Source organism: Littorina saxatilis, linkage group LG7 (assembly GCF_037325665.1).
Source record: "Littorina saxatilis isolate snail1 linkage group LG7, US_GU_Lsax_2.0, whole genome shotgun sequence".
NCBI classification, from domain to species: domain Eukaryota; kingdom Metazoa; phylum Mollusca; class Gastropoda; order Littorinimorpha; family Littorinidae; genus Littorina; species Littorina saxatilis.
Genome location: NC_090251.1, coordinates 35484561 through 35497870, shown reverse-complemented (window position 1 = coordinate 35497870; position 13310 = coordinate 35484561). Strand labels below are relative to the sequence as shown.

Genomic DNA, 13310 nt, shown 5'->3' with positions numbered 1-13310 from the left:
CGTACTCTCGTAGCATCGTCTGTCCACCGCTCGTGGCAAAGGCAGTGAAATTAACAATACAGAAAAGCGCGGTAGCGGTTGCGCTGAGGAGGATAGCACGCTTTTCTATATCTCTATTCTTTTTAACTCTCTGAACGTGTTTTTAATCCAAACATATCATATATTTTGTTTTTGGAATCAGGAACGGACAAGGAATAAGATGAAATTGTTTTTAAATCGATTTAGGAAATTTAATTTTAATCGTAATTTTTATATTTTAAATTTTCAGAGCTTGTTTTTAATCCGAATATAACATAACTATATGTTTTTGGAATCAGAAAATGATGAAGAATACGATAAACGTAATTTTGGATCGTGTTATAAAAAACATAATTTTAATTACAATTTTCAGATTTTTAATGACCAAAGTCATAAATTAAATTGTAAGCCTCCAAGCTGAAATGCAATACCAAAGTCTGGCCTTTGTCGAAGATTGCTTGGCCAAAATGTCAATCAATTTGATTGAAAAATGAGGGTGTGACAGTGCCGCCTCAACTTTTAGAAAATGCCGGATATGACGTCATCAAAGACATTTATCGAAAAAATGAAATAAACGTCTGGGGATATTATACCCAGGAACTCTCATGAAATATTTCATACAGATCGGTCCAGTAGTTTGGTCTGAATCGCTCTACACACACACACACACACACACACACACACACACACACACACACACACACACACACACACACACACACTCACATATGGCATTCCGTTTGTCAAATAATTATTTGGATACTTTTTCATGGTTTTTTCACCAGTTTTAGCTAAATAATCATTATTTAGAAGCTCATGTGCTAAATAAGTAATTGTTTATAAACAATGTAAAACAATTCTAAATAATTTTTTGTTTACGTAAACCATTCATTGTTTACCTAAACAATTCATTGTTTACGTAAATGTAAAAATAGGTCGTGGCGGGATCATTCTTGTGTTTATTTTCTTGCCGAAATTTTGCAACGATGGGTTGACATGCGCGTATCTGATTCTATTCTGTGAGCATGGCAACCTGATTCTGAGCTTTATGTTCACAGAACATCTGGTGCTGCTGGTTCGACATCCCCTGGTAATTCCAACCTTGGCGGCATTGAAGGTGAGAGACAGTGGGGTTTTCTTTGCGTGTTTTATTTTGTAACTAATACTCGTGTTATTATGCGAATCTAAGTCTCAATAATCAAACTATCCGGTCGAATTAATTGTCACGTAGGTAGTGTTAATCCTGTTGAGGATGTTGTTTCCTTTTTTTCACCCAATATAAAACACAATGTTAATCACAGGAAATGGTTTCACTCGAGATCAGACATGACAGTGCAAGGGAAGTAATTTAAACTCAACATACCTACACTGAAGTTGATTGGTTGGGTGATGGTTCAAAACAATCCTTCAACTGCCTTGGCTGTTCGGGACCGACACAGTGTTGTTTTTCTGTATGGGTGTATATAATTATAAAGATATATTTTCTGTTACTTCAAGTCTTGTTAAAAATCGTAACATTATCACCGACATTGCAGTAAAAAAAACAAAAACTTGTGAGACTGCCACTTATCACACATTATCCATTTGCTTGTTTTGAGTTAAGATGCATTTTGTCACTGCAAACTTAAATGACAAGCTCAAACTGGGTACAGCTAATCGAGGTACTCCAATAGACTCACTGTTTCTGCAAGGCTATACATAGTTGAGTAATAAGTGTCTGCGCACTCATTGCTATTAACGAGTAGTGGCCGAATCAAGTGCCAGAGTGCTTTAAGTTACTGCAGATAATTTGGGGCCGTCGGTTTCACGCTGACAATGAAATACCCTTTGTCTGAATACTGCCACGTTATGTATACACATGATCGGTTTCTTGATGAACGGGTTTATATATACATTTCCCATTCTATTGACACGTTTGCAGTGATCTTGTATTAAACTTTGAGGTTGCATTAAACCTATTTCCTTTTTAAATCGACCACAAACACAAACCAACACATCGAATGTTTTATAAATGACAATTTACCAACATACACAAGAAGGTCGACTTATCGGTTTCTAAAATGTACAAACAGACGCCTAATAACAACAAAATAAGGCCTAAGCTTTGGCGTTCTGTTTCTTAATAACATGGCAGATGGTCATTGATTAATTGTTCCATAAATCATCTCTTATTTGTGTGCTTTTGGAACGTGCATTACATCGGATTCGGATTTTCTTTCAAACTCTCTTTGTTCAATTCTTTGTATGAACTTTTTGCAGGGCATGATAATTTAGTCTACTCAGCTAACCGACTAGAAATGGACACCATCCCCCCGATGAGCGGACACGCTGCAAATCCCGAAAACACTCCAGACTACTACAACGTATTGAGGCTTAACTCTCCCGGAACAGGCCCTTCTGCGCCAGCCCAAAACGATCTGTACGAAAACACACGCAGTCCCCCACCGGACGAAGAATACGCTGTCGTCAATAAGAACGGAAAGAAGAAACAAGACCCACAGCCAGATGACGAGTATGCTCTTCCCAACAAAGATCAAGAGAAGAAGAAGAAGAAGAGAGAGAAACAAGCTGGGCAAGGACAACAGAAGAACAACATCCCGACCGAGAACAAGACGAAGAAGGGGAGGAAAACCGACCAACAAGCGAACCCACCTGCCTTCAATTCAAACGCAGCAGGACGATCTACTCAAGCAGAAGAAGCAGCAGCAGCAGGGACCTCAGACGACGAACCAGTGGCTGGTGACTCAGGGATGGCCACGTCTCGACCAGAACAACCAAGCGACATGTACAACAAGCTGGGGGATAAGGAAAGGGCTGGGATGCAGCTGGATCATCCCCAGACACACTATGACCACATCAGCGCCCCGTACGGTGACTACAGCGGTATGGATCTGGAGGACAAGATTCGGGACCAGCAGAGAGAGGCAGTGGCTGATCAATACAGTCATATCTAGTGAGATGTTAGACCAGCAGAGAGAGATGATGGCTGATCAGTACAGTCATATCTAGTGAGATGTTAGACCAGCAGAGAGAGATGGTGGCTGATCAGTACAGTCATATCTAGTGCGATGGTAGACCAGCAGAGAGAGGCAAGTGCTGATCAGTTCAGACATGTCTTGTGAGAGAGAAGAAAATGACAGAACAGATACTCAAATACTGCAATTGTCAATGACTTATGACTGAATCTCAACTATCTGATTAACATTCATCTGAGCAGCTACGGTCAGCAGTTACTGAGTAATGGAAACTGTTATTATTGAATGTGTGTGTGTGTGTGTGTGTGTGTGTGTGTGTGTGTGTGTGTGTGTGTGTGTGTGTGTGTGTGTGTGTGTGTGTGTGTGTGTGTGTGTGTGTGTGTGTGTTGACATTTCTTTATAGTTACGTAGCATCTGTTGCTAATACCATGTTTCGCTTCCTTGTTTCGAGGTTACATTTAATCAATTTACCCCTTAGGTACAGATGTCTTTATATGTGCGGACAGTCGTTGGACGAAAGTGGGTCCTATGTACCTTTCATTTTGATGTTGTTCAATGTATCGCATCTATTTATGTTAACGTGTGCTTGTTTTAAAACGTGTGATTAATAGTGTTCTAAGGCATGTTCTGTTTGTATGATTCTCAGTTGTGCTGTCCCGCACAACTTGATGTTTTATGTCGACAGTAACTTTCCGAATGCCGCTATTTTCATATTGATTTTGAAATACCTGAGCTTATTTCTTTTACCAATGATGCGTATGACACATAACTTGCCTTCTGTGTTTTTCTCATGACTGCTTTATCTATTGTTGTACAGTTTGTACGGTATAACGTCCTAGTCAAAAAGTGATTCGCTATATCCATCAATTACACTTGAAGATTTGTTAAGAGTAGGCCAACATCACGACATTGTTTAAGGTCGATGCTGAATCGGTTCTCAAAACAAGAAACATCAATAAACGAATAGAAGAATCAACAATCCATCACCGGCATTTCAAATCGTTTTATTTGTGTATTGCATATATGTTGCGTATGTTAACTCCTTTAATTCAAATGCGTTTTTTTGTAGTTGTAATTTCCTTATTTCCGATATGAAATTGAATGCTTCAGCATCAATGCAGTACGTACAGTGTGTTTCAAATTCTGACGATTTTGTTGTTGTTGTCATTGTAAGTTTGCGTTGAATTTAAATGCCAATTTGTTAAATGAAGTTTAGGAAAGTGCGTACTATCTCATTAGCAAGCGCAAGTACATCGAGGAGTCTTACATGCGCTGGAAGGGTAATCTGTGTAAAGTTTAGGAAGCTTTTGAGTAGACGGGTGTGTGAAGCTACATTTACTTTGATTTTGTTTTGTTATTATTTGATTTTGTTTTGGGAGTATTTTGATTTTGTTTTGTGATTAAGTACATGTTGTGTTTGTGCTTACTTCAATTTTTGTATTCGACGGATTTGCATGTTTTAGCTGTTCAACTTGTTGTGTGTGCTTTGTTTTGTTGTAAAGCATAATTTGCTCCGTTGTTGTTTCATCGTGGCATACTTTATGCAAACAGAATGAAATGTATACATTTAACTTGCTCTTTAATGACAAGACAAGGTAAGGTTCTTTTTGTTTTCAAGGAGAAACATGTGAAGGTATGCTAGTAAACCGATACACGTACACAAATGTACTTCATTACTATATGCATTCACTTGTACTGTTGGCAACAATGGAGAAGAAAATAAATGTTCTGCTTACATTTTGATGTCATAGTTTTCACATTCAACATTTTGTTCCTGTTACCTATATAAAACAATGGCCGTTACCCTGCATATATTTGGTGCAAGCTGCACAGCATAAATGGCCATTCAAGTGATGTGTAAGTGTCATTTATTTGTGTTAAGATAGAGAGGATGCATGTGATCCATTCATCTAAAGCAAAACCAAACAAGGAAGGTTGAGACAGAGACTGTAGAATACACACTGTGTACAGTCTCTGGTTGGGATTCCCTGCCAGTTTCAAAGCACAGTCCTTCCCGTCGGCTCACCATCTCACATGAGACCAGTCTTCAGTGGCATACATACAAAGGACAACATTAAGCCAATATGTCAGGTTGAAACTAACGATCAACATTAGGAATTGGCTTGCAGGCGACCGAGACGGGTCACGCTCGACTCCGCGAAGCAATGCCAACGTATTGCCTATTTTCATTCATTGTGAGCACATTTTTAGAGTAAACATGGCATACCTATAATTATATTTTTGGATTCGGGGAATGATACAAAATAAGATGAAATTATCTTTGGATCGATTACTCAAATTAAATTGTAATAATAATGTTGCCTAATTAACATATTTTCATTAACTGTAAGTACATTTTTAGAGTAAACGTGGCATATCTACATATTTCTGGATTCAGGAGATCATAAAGAATAAGATGAAAACATGTTTGAGTCGATTACTAAAATATTAAATTTAATTACAATTGTGAGATTTTTAATGACCAAACTCATTAATTATTTTTGTAAGCTTCATAGCTGAAATGCAATCCCGTAGTCCGGACTGAGTCGAAGATAAGTAGACTAAAATGTTAATCAATGTGATCGAACAATGAGGGCGTGACAGTGCCGCCTCAACTTTCACGAAAGCCGGATATGACAGCATCAATGATATTTATCCCAAAAAATGAAAACAACTGTCTTGGGAGATTATAACCCGGAACTCTCATGTGAAGTTTCATTAAGATCGGTCCAGTGGTTGTCTTGGAATCGTTCTACACGCACACACATACACACACACATACACCACGACCCTCGTCTCGATTTCCGTCTTTGTTACAACATTTAGTCAAAACTTGACTAAATGTCAAAAGCCGGATCTACAATATTATGGATCGACTGCAGCCTGTGCGGAAACTTGTTGAACGCAATTCGAGTAATTCAACACGTCAACACAATTAAATATGCCTTTCATCCTAAACGATCATTTACGATAGACCCTTATTTGTGATGGGAGAATTATTCCACTTGGACATGTACTGAAAGTGAACAGCCGTATTGCATCTTGTGGGATTTTCTATTTTCTGATTTTCGTTTCTCAAAAAGTGACATTGGTGTTACCAACAAAACAACACTTAATATAGCACGCTCACAAAATATGAAGAAGAAAACAAAAAAATATTACACGCTCAGTCTGTATATAGTTAGTGTGTGTCCAAGTGGCAGGATGCTCTTATCCCAAGTAAAAGACTTGATGGATCTGTGGTGATCTACTGCACGGTCTACACTAAAGAATGTACCCGTAAACGCTATCCGACGTAGGTGTGGTGCACATGCACTAACTTATACGTCAATGTTCAAGAAACCACAAGCGAATTTTAATTAAGGTTGACAAACGGCTTGTGCCTCTGCTAAAATTAGTTCAAGCACTCAAGCCTACAGCGCAATAATCTAGTCATACAGCATTTAGCAGTAAGGACAGGTACAAAAGTGAGCTAAAATCCGCACATTGTCCTCGGGTATGTAGCTTCCGGCAGACAGAAGTTTGTGTGGGAGGAATTCACTTCCCGGTTAAACTACAGCTAGACAAGATTTGTTGAGAAAAGGCAATGACTCAGGCTGTATGCATACACCTTCTGTCGGTGCTGTTAGCAAAGTTGATATACAATTCCATACGCATGGACAGTGCTTTCTGATTTGTCGGATGTACAATCAAAAGAAACCCGAAAAACAGAGAATTACATCAGCAGACAGTTTACTCAACAGCTGATTCTATTCTGACAAGGTTTATTTGGAATACGCCGTGGTGTAACTGTTTCCAGGCTTGAGATATCACGATGTACAACCATGACAGAGCGACATCCGTGACAGGAGTCTTGTTAACGTTGGCTGTTTTCAAACTTTCATTGGTTGTCTCTCAATCCGGGTAAGTCAATTACGACTTTGCTGCTGTCAGCATTCATAATTGTTCTTGCAGGCTTGTCAGTAAACGTGTTGATTAGTATGTGTGTGTGCGTGTGTGTGTGTGTGTGTGTGTGTGTGTGTGTGTGTGTGTGTGTGTGTATGTGTGTGAGTGTGTGTGTGTGTGTGTGTGTGCGTGAGTATGTGTAAGTATGTGTGTGTGTGTGCGTGCGTGCGTGCGTGCGTGTGTGTGTGTGTGTGTGCCTGCGTATGTGTGTGTGTGTGTGTGTATTTTCGTGTGTGTGTGCGTGTGCGTGTGTGTGTGTGTGTGTGCGCGTGCGTGCGTGCGTGCGTGCGTGTGTGTGTGTGTGTGTGTGTGTGTATGTGGGATCAAACGGCCTGATTCATTGCATTTGGTGATGTATGGAAGAGAAGGACAATATTCAGCCGAAAACCACTAAACAACCCCCAGAGATCACGGGGCTCACTTGACGTTCTTAAATAGAGGGGATAAAGGTGATCCACTCATCTACAGCAAACTCAAACAAGGAAGGTCGGGAATCCCTGTTAGTTAGAGAACGAGTCCTTCCCGTCAAAACAGTTGGGCTCACCATCTCAGATGAGACTTGTCTTCACGTGGCATAAGGACATCTTTCATTTGGACACATACCAACAATGAAATGTGTGTGGTTACCAACAGCAAAACATCCTGACTAGCTTGAACTAGCGTAGCAGAGCACTATCGAAACATCTCAGGAAGAAAGGGACGCAAGTGCTCTAAAATACTGACTGCTAGAGTGCTAGAGTGATACGTTTTTGGCTCACGTAAGTGTAGCCTATGCGATCGTAACTTTGTCTGTCTGTGCGTGCGTGCGTGCGTGCGTGCGTGCGTGCGTGCGTGCGTGCGTGCGTGCGTGCGTGCGTATGTGCGTGCGTGTGTATGTCTGTGGTAGAAACTTTAACATTTCGTCATTTGAAGACGTCACATTATGGCGTGAGAGGGTTAGACGTCACGCGAAGGAATTACTGAACGTCTCGGTCATTGTTATTTTGAGCGGGTCGAGACTAGTTGGCAGTCGTGTCCCTGTAAGTAGGCTACATACAGACAGACATATCTAGATCTAATGTCTCGCTTTCTTGCACAATGTCACCTATGCTTACTGTGTGTGTGTGTGTGTGTGTGTGTGTGTGTGTGTGTGTGTGTGTGTGTGTGTGTGTGACTGAGTGATTGTGTGTGTGTTACTGTTTGTCGATTTCTTATGTGAGCCTTGAAGGCTTCGCCTCTTGTTTTGCGTATAAAGACACTTTCCGGTAAGTTCAAAGTATCTATTTAGCAATTAACTCTAACAGGACGCACTCTGTCTGTTTAAGTTTGGTATGTGTCTTAGTGGAGGGCTGTGTAAATCCCATGTGGAATTGAGGCCATACTTGAGATTGTTTTCACAGGAAGGATTGTATCTGTAATTATCATATAAGGGAACACGCGTTGTGCTGTATCTGGTTTTCAACACACACACACACACACACACACACACACACACACACACACACACACACACACACACACACGCACGCACGCACGCACACACACACACACACACACACACACACACACACACACACACACACACACACACACACACTCACCCATCAAGGAAATGGAAAAGCTCTTGAAGCTGGGCTAACCAAACGCGAAAGAGATCGAGATTGTTTCAGCGAAGTATGCGAATATAGGACCTAATTTTTAATTTGCATAACCACATTTCTGTACACACTTTCAGAGTAAACATGTCATACTTAGATATATATCTATTCATGGGTCTTTATGCAATATGTTGATACAATTCTTATTTGACTGCTATTTATAAACAAATGAAACAGATAAATTAACCTACTATTCAGCTTCCAAGTTGATGTGCAATCACATTGTCCGCACTGAAAAACTCATTCAAAAAAACTAGAGACTATGTTTCTAATCAAAACGAATGATTAATCTGCTGTATCATTCGCTTGTTGGAAAGCTCCTCTCAAATATGACCTTCTCTTGTCTACTGGCTCGGAATATTTATTCTACTCCCAAATAGCACTTCTTTGCACCTCTTATGACTCCTTCGTCCTCTAGAATCCCGTACCCATATCAAATACGAGCTGATTTGGTGAACAAAGCACATTTCTACTTGCGAAACCCATCGAACAGCCATTTCCGGTGCTCGATTGCCGACATTTTCAGCTTTGACGGCTATTTACGGGCAAATATCAACCGCTCCCTGACTTTTTATGCATCGAGAAACAAAGTTAGTCATCGCTGAATCAGTAGCTTACCTTTTATCCCGACATATAGCTATTCTGATGGACACGTGGGGGAATTCGGGGGCTGTGATTGGATGGTCTCTTCCAATCAGCAAAGCATAATGCTACGGAAGTCGGCCATTTTTGCCAATATCCAAAAGCATATTGACAATAACAAAGACGCATGGTTCCGGTTTACCCATCTGTACCACTCGATGTTTCAATCGACAACAACACACACTGACAACTTGAAATTCTTATCGGGAATGTTTTTGAGCTTTACAAATGTTGATAGAATACCCTTTTCTGCTAACTTCCTGATGAAACAGGACTAAACCAATTATGTTCTGTCCCTAAACACCACAAAATGCCCAAAGTCGAAAAATGTAGTACAGACAGGGGAGTAAAACGGAACAGCCGTTTTTGTGTGCCTGTGTGAGCTAAGTTGCCGACTGACACAAACTTTCGCATTTGGCTTTTCTTATCTCGTAACTCCACACTAAATACCCCAATTCCCCTCTGAAGTATTGATGTTCAACCCATGGCACTAACATTCACGTAGTCGTTTATAACTGAGGGTGAAAAATTCGCTTCATGACGAGACAAGTCTAAATGCCATTCACCAAACTGAAAACTTCGCTGCCGTCTGTTCGCGTTGTACGGATTAGCTGTTCTCTTCTCCTCCCCTTGTTGCATCCTAGTTCTTCAGTTGTTTCTAGTTTTCCGTTGATGTTGTGTTTTGGTCTTCTTCATAAGTAGTCTTGTTCAAAATTTAAAAAACTCAAACTTATTTTTGTTGTATACGAATGAACTAATAAAACGCTGTTTAACAGCTGTGTTGTCAAATCGAGTTGTTTTTTCCAAAGTCAGTGTGGCGCCTGCGCAAAACTAATGCGCATAAGAAACGGCGTCTGCTATCAAAACTTGAGATGAACGCATCGACGCAAAAACTGTCATTTTGTCAAGGTCAGAACAGCTATATAATCGCTATTGCATTTTCAGCGTAGAAATAGGGTTCGATATTTAGACTCGAACACGTATAATGCGACTCGTCTTCGACTCGTCGGCATTATACTTGTCTCGTCTAATATCGGACCCTATTGCTACGCTGAAAACACAATAGCTGTTAATAAATCAAACAATACCTAGAAAACAGACACAACTTGCCTTCAAACTCGGCCTTAATCAGGTCATCATCCGTGTTCCCGGTTAAACTAAAGCTAGAACAGATTTCAGAACGAGCAATGAATCAAGCTGTATGCATACACCTTCAGTCAGTGCTGTTAGCGCAGTTGATTTAAAATTACATACACTGGGACAGTGCTTTCTGATTTGGCGGATACACAATCAAACGAAACCAGAAAACAGACACTTATATAAACAGAGAGTTTACCCAAAAGCTGATTCTATGCGGACAAATACGCGGTGGTGCAAGTGTTTTAACGTTTTAGATATCAAGATGTATATCCATAGGAGCGCGACAGCTGTGACAGGAGTCTTGTTAACTTTGGCAGTTTTCAATCTTTCATTGGTTGTCTCTCAAGAAAAGTAATTAGTCATGCATTACTTGTTTCTGTCAACATTCAGCTGTTTGTTTGTATTTTTTCTGTGTGAGTGACTATGTGTGTGCTGATGTGTGTGTTGATTGTGTGTGTGTGTGTGTGTGTGTGTGTGTGTGTGTGTGTGTGTGTGTGTGTGTGTGTGTGTGTGCGTGTGTGTGCGTGTGTGTACGTGTGAGTGAGTGTGTGTGTGTGTGTGTGTGTGTGTGTGTGTGTGTGCGCGCGTGTGTGTGTGCGGTTGTATGTTTGTGTCTGTGCTTATGTCAGCTAGACTTGGTTGGTTGGATGGTTAGTTGTTTCAATGACAAAAGAAGGTTTGCTCCTTTCTCAGTTCTTACGGTCGTCGCCCTTTTTCAAACTATTCACATGTGTATATAAACTCAGAGGCAAAAGAAACGCAAATGCTGCAGTGAAGATGGGTTACACATGAATTTGAATGTCGATTTAATTATTTCGGGTTAACACTAACAAGGGAACGAATTGACCAATACAAAAACCATACGGAAAAGTGTATTGGGATGAGAGCATGACGTGCCATGTTCCACTGAACACTGTTTGAAGACGGTTGAAAGTCAATAGCGTGTTGCTCCTCCCCGGGCGTTGATGACTGTGGCGCACCTCCGGTACATGGAGAGGACGAGGTGATTCATTTGCTGCTGAGGGACCTGAGCCCACACCTGGGTTACGGCAGCACGCAGACGACAAGCCTCACTCGCGGATTGACACCAATGGCGCCCCATATCATGACGCTGGCACCTCCCCATCGATCATGCTGCAGGATGTTACTGTTAGCAAACCGCTGTCCAGGTCTTCGCCAGATCCGGACACGCCCATCACCAGGTTCCAGGCAAAAGCGCTTCTCGTCCGAAAAAATAACCCTCCGCCATTCCCGATGGCGCCAGTGGGCATGCTGCTGGGCCCAGGCCAGACGATCCAGGCGATGCTGAGCTGTCAAGACAGGACGTCGAGCATGACGCCGATTTACCAGGTTCTGCCCACCAAGGCGTCGGCGTACAGTTTTGGCACTGACAGGTTCTCCATGCACCCCGAATGTGTTACAGGCTCTGTTGGCGGCAGTTTCGAATGCATCTCGCTGGTGTTGATGGACAAGATGGCGATCTTGTCGGGCTGTTGTTACTCGGGGTCTGCCACGTCCTGGTAAGTCGCAGGTACTGTTAGTGACATGAAAACGTTGCTGCAGGCGATAAACCGTGGTGACATTTACTCCAAATGCCCTAGCAACTTGCTTAACTGATTGTCCGGCAATTCTCACGATCGCCTGTTGGCGCTGATCTGGTGATAGTCTCGGCATCGCGCCTGTGTCGCAGAAATGAATGTTGTAACAGTTTTGTGAGTATTGTACAGCTTGCCTGAACACTCTGAACACGAAAAGCTGCTTTTCCACATTGTGCATGTGCTGAAAGTGGTCCCCATGACGTTTTGGGATCCCCGTCAACAAGACCTCGCGTGTGACCCAGATAACGGCAAACACGGTTCTGACAAGATACGACCGCTAAAACAACACGTGCAGAACATGCTAGTATCATGATTTTATTTTTATTTCAAGTCCATAACGGTTTAATTAACGCATCCTGTATTTGCGTTTCTTTTGCCTCCGAGTATATGATCACTGTTAATTGTGAGTAGTTGTCATGGTTTGTGTGTGACGGGGGGGAGGGGGGGTATCCCTCGGATTTCTTGGCCTCCTTTGGTATAATTGACTGTACAGAGTGTATTTCTGTATTTAAGATAAGATTATGACTAGGTGTTTAAAATATGGATGAATCTTAATATTTGGCAATTCAACTTTCAGTACCACCACTTTACAAGAGGACAATTACCACAAAGGTAAATTGCATTCGTACAATAGCGTTTTTGACAGAAACCATCCCCCCCACACACACAAACACATACACACACATGGTTAAGGGAAATTACAAAGACCAAACAGTTGCATTTGCTTTTAGACTCTGTATGAGTTAATGTGTACAGGTTCTGTAAATTATGTTTAGTCTCAGTGTATTTTTTAAGACATACAGACACACACACACACACACACACACACACACACACACACACATACACACATGCACACACACACACACACACACACACACACACACACACACACACACACACACACACACACACACACACACAAACACAAACACAACATATTATTGTTATATAAGAATCGTATTTGTACATGTATGTTAATGTTAGTAATGATGTAGTACGTGTTCTGTTTTTCTTCATATTTGTCTGCCACCAGTGAAATTTCTCAGATTTGAGAGTTTAAGTTATTTTGCTTTGACGTCATTTAATATCCAGCTTAAACGATTGTTCTGGTTGGAGGGCGGAGAAGTACCCATTACGGATGTTTGGCAGATAACGAATACATATACTGTTACGTGATTATTAGAAGATTGCAAATCTGAAATGTCACCCCCCGGATGTGTGCAGTTCTCTGTGATTTTGAGAATGATTTATGTGGATGGAGACACCTTCACCCTGGTGCTGAATGGACAAGAGAAGAAGATTGCAAAAAAACAGGCTGGTGGGGTAAATGTAAAAAAGGTAAGATAAGATTT

The 13310-nt window shown here is 41.2% G+C and overlaps 2 protein-coding genes across 3 annotated transcripts in view; both read left to right on the top strand.

Annotated features, from left to right (window-relative positions):
• The window catches only part of LOC138971311 (uncharacterized), a gene marked incomplete in the record, with an annotated part of 8328 nt that extends 3458 nt beyond the window's left edge, over window positions 1-4870 (top strand). Inside the window, 2 exon segments of the mRNA XM_070344034.1 lie at window positions 1077-1135; window positions 2278-4870. Coding sequence (XP_070200135.1) covers window positions 1077-1135; window positions 2278-2972 — 754 coding nt within the window.
• Window positions 1-13310, top strand: part of LOC138971309 (uncharacterized) — a 77273-nt gene that overhangs the window by 49339 nt on the left and 14624 nt on the right. The window contains exons 1-3 of one of the 2 annotated variants that reach the window (XM_070344026.1): window positions 6231-6896; window positions 12533-12567; window positions 13183-13296. The exons of the other annotated variant lie outside the window; for it this stretch is intronic. Coding sequence (XP_070200127.1) covers window positions 6808-6896; window positions 12533-12567; window positions 13183-13296 — 238 coding nt within the window. The 5' untranslated portion in view covers window positions 6231-6807. Of the gene's footprint in view, window positions 1-6230; window positions 6897-12532; window positions 12568-13182; window positions 13297-13310 lie in introns of those variants that run through there. 2 annotated transcript variants of the gene reach the window in all.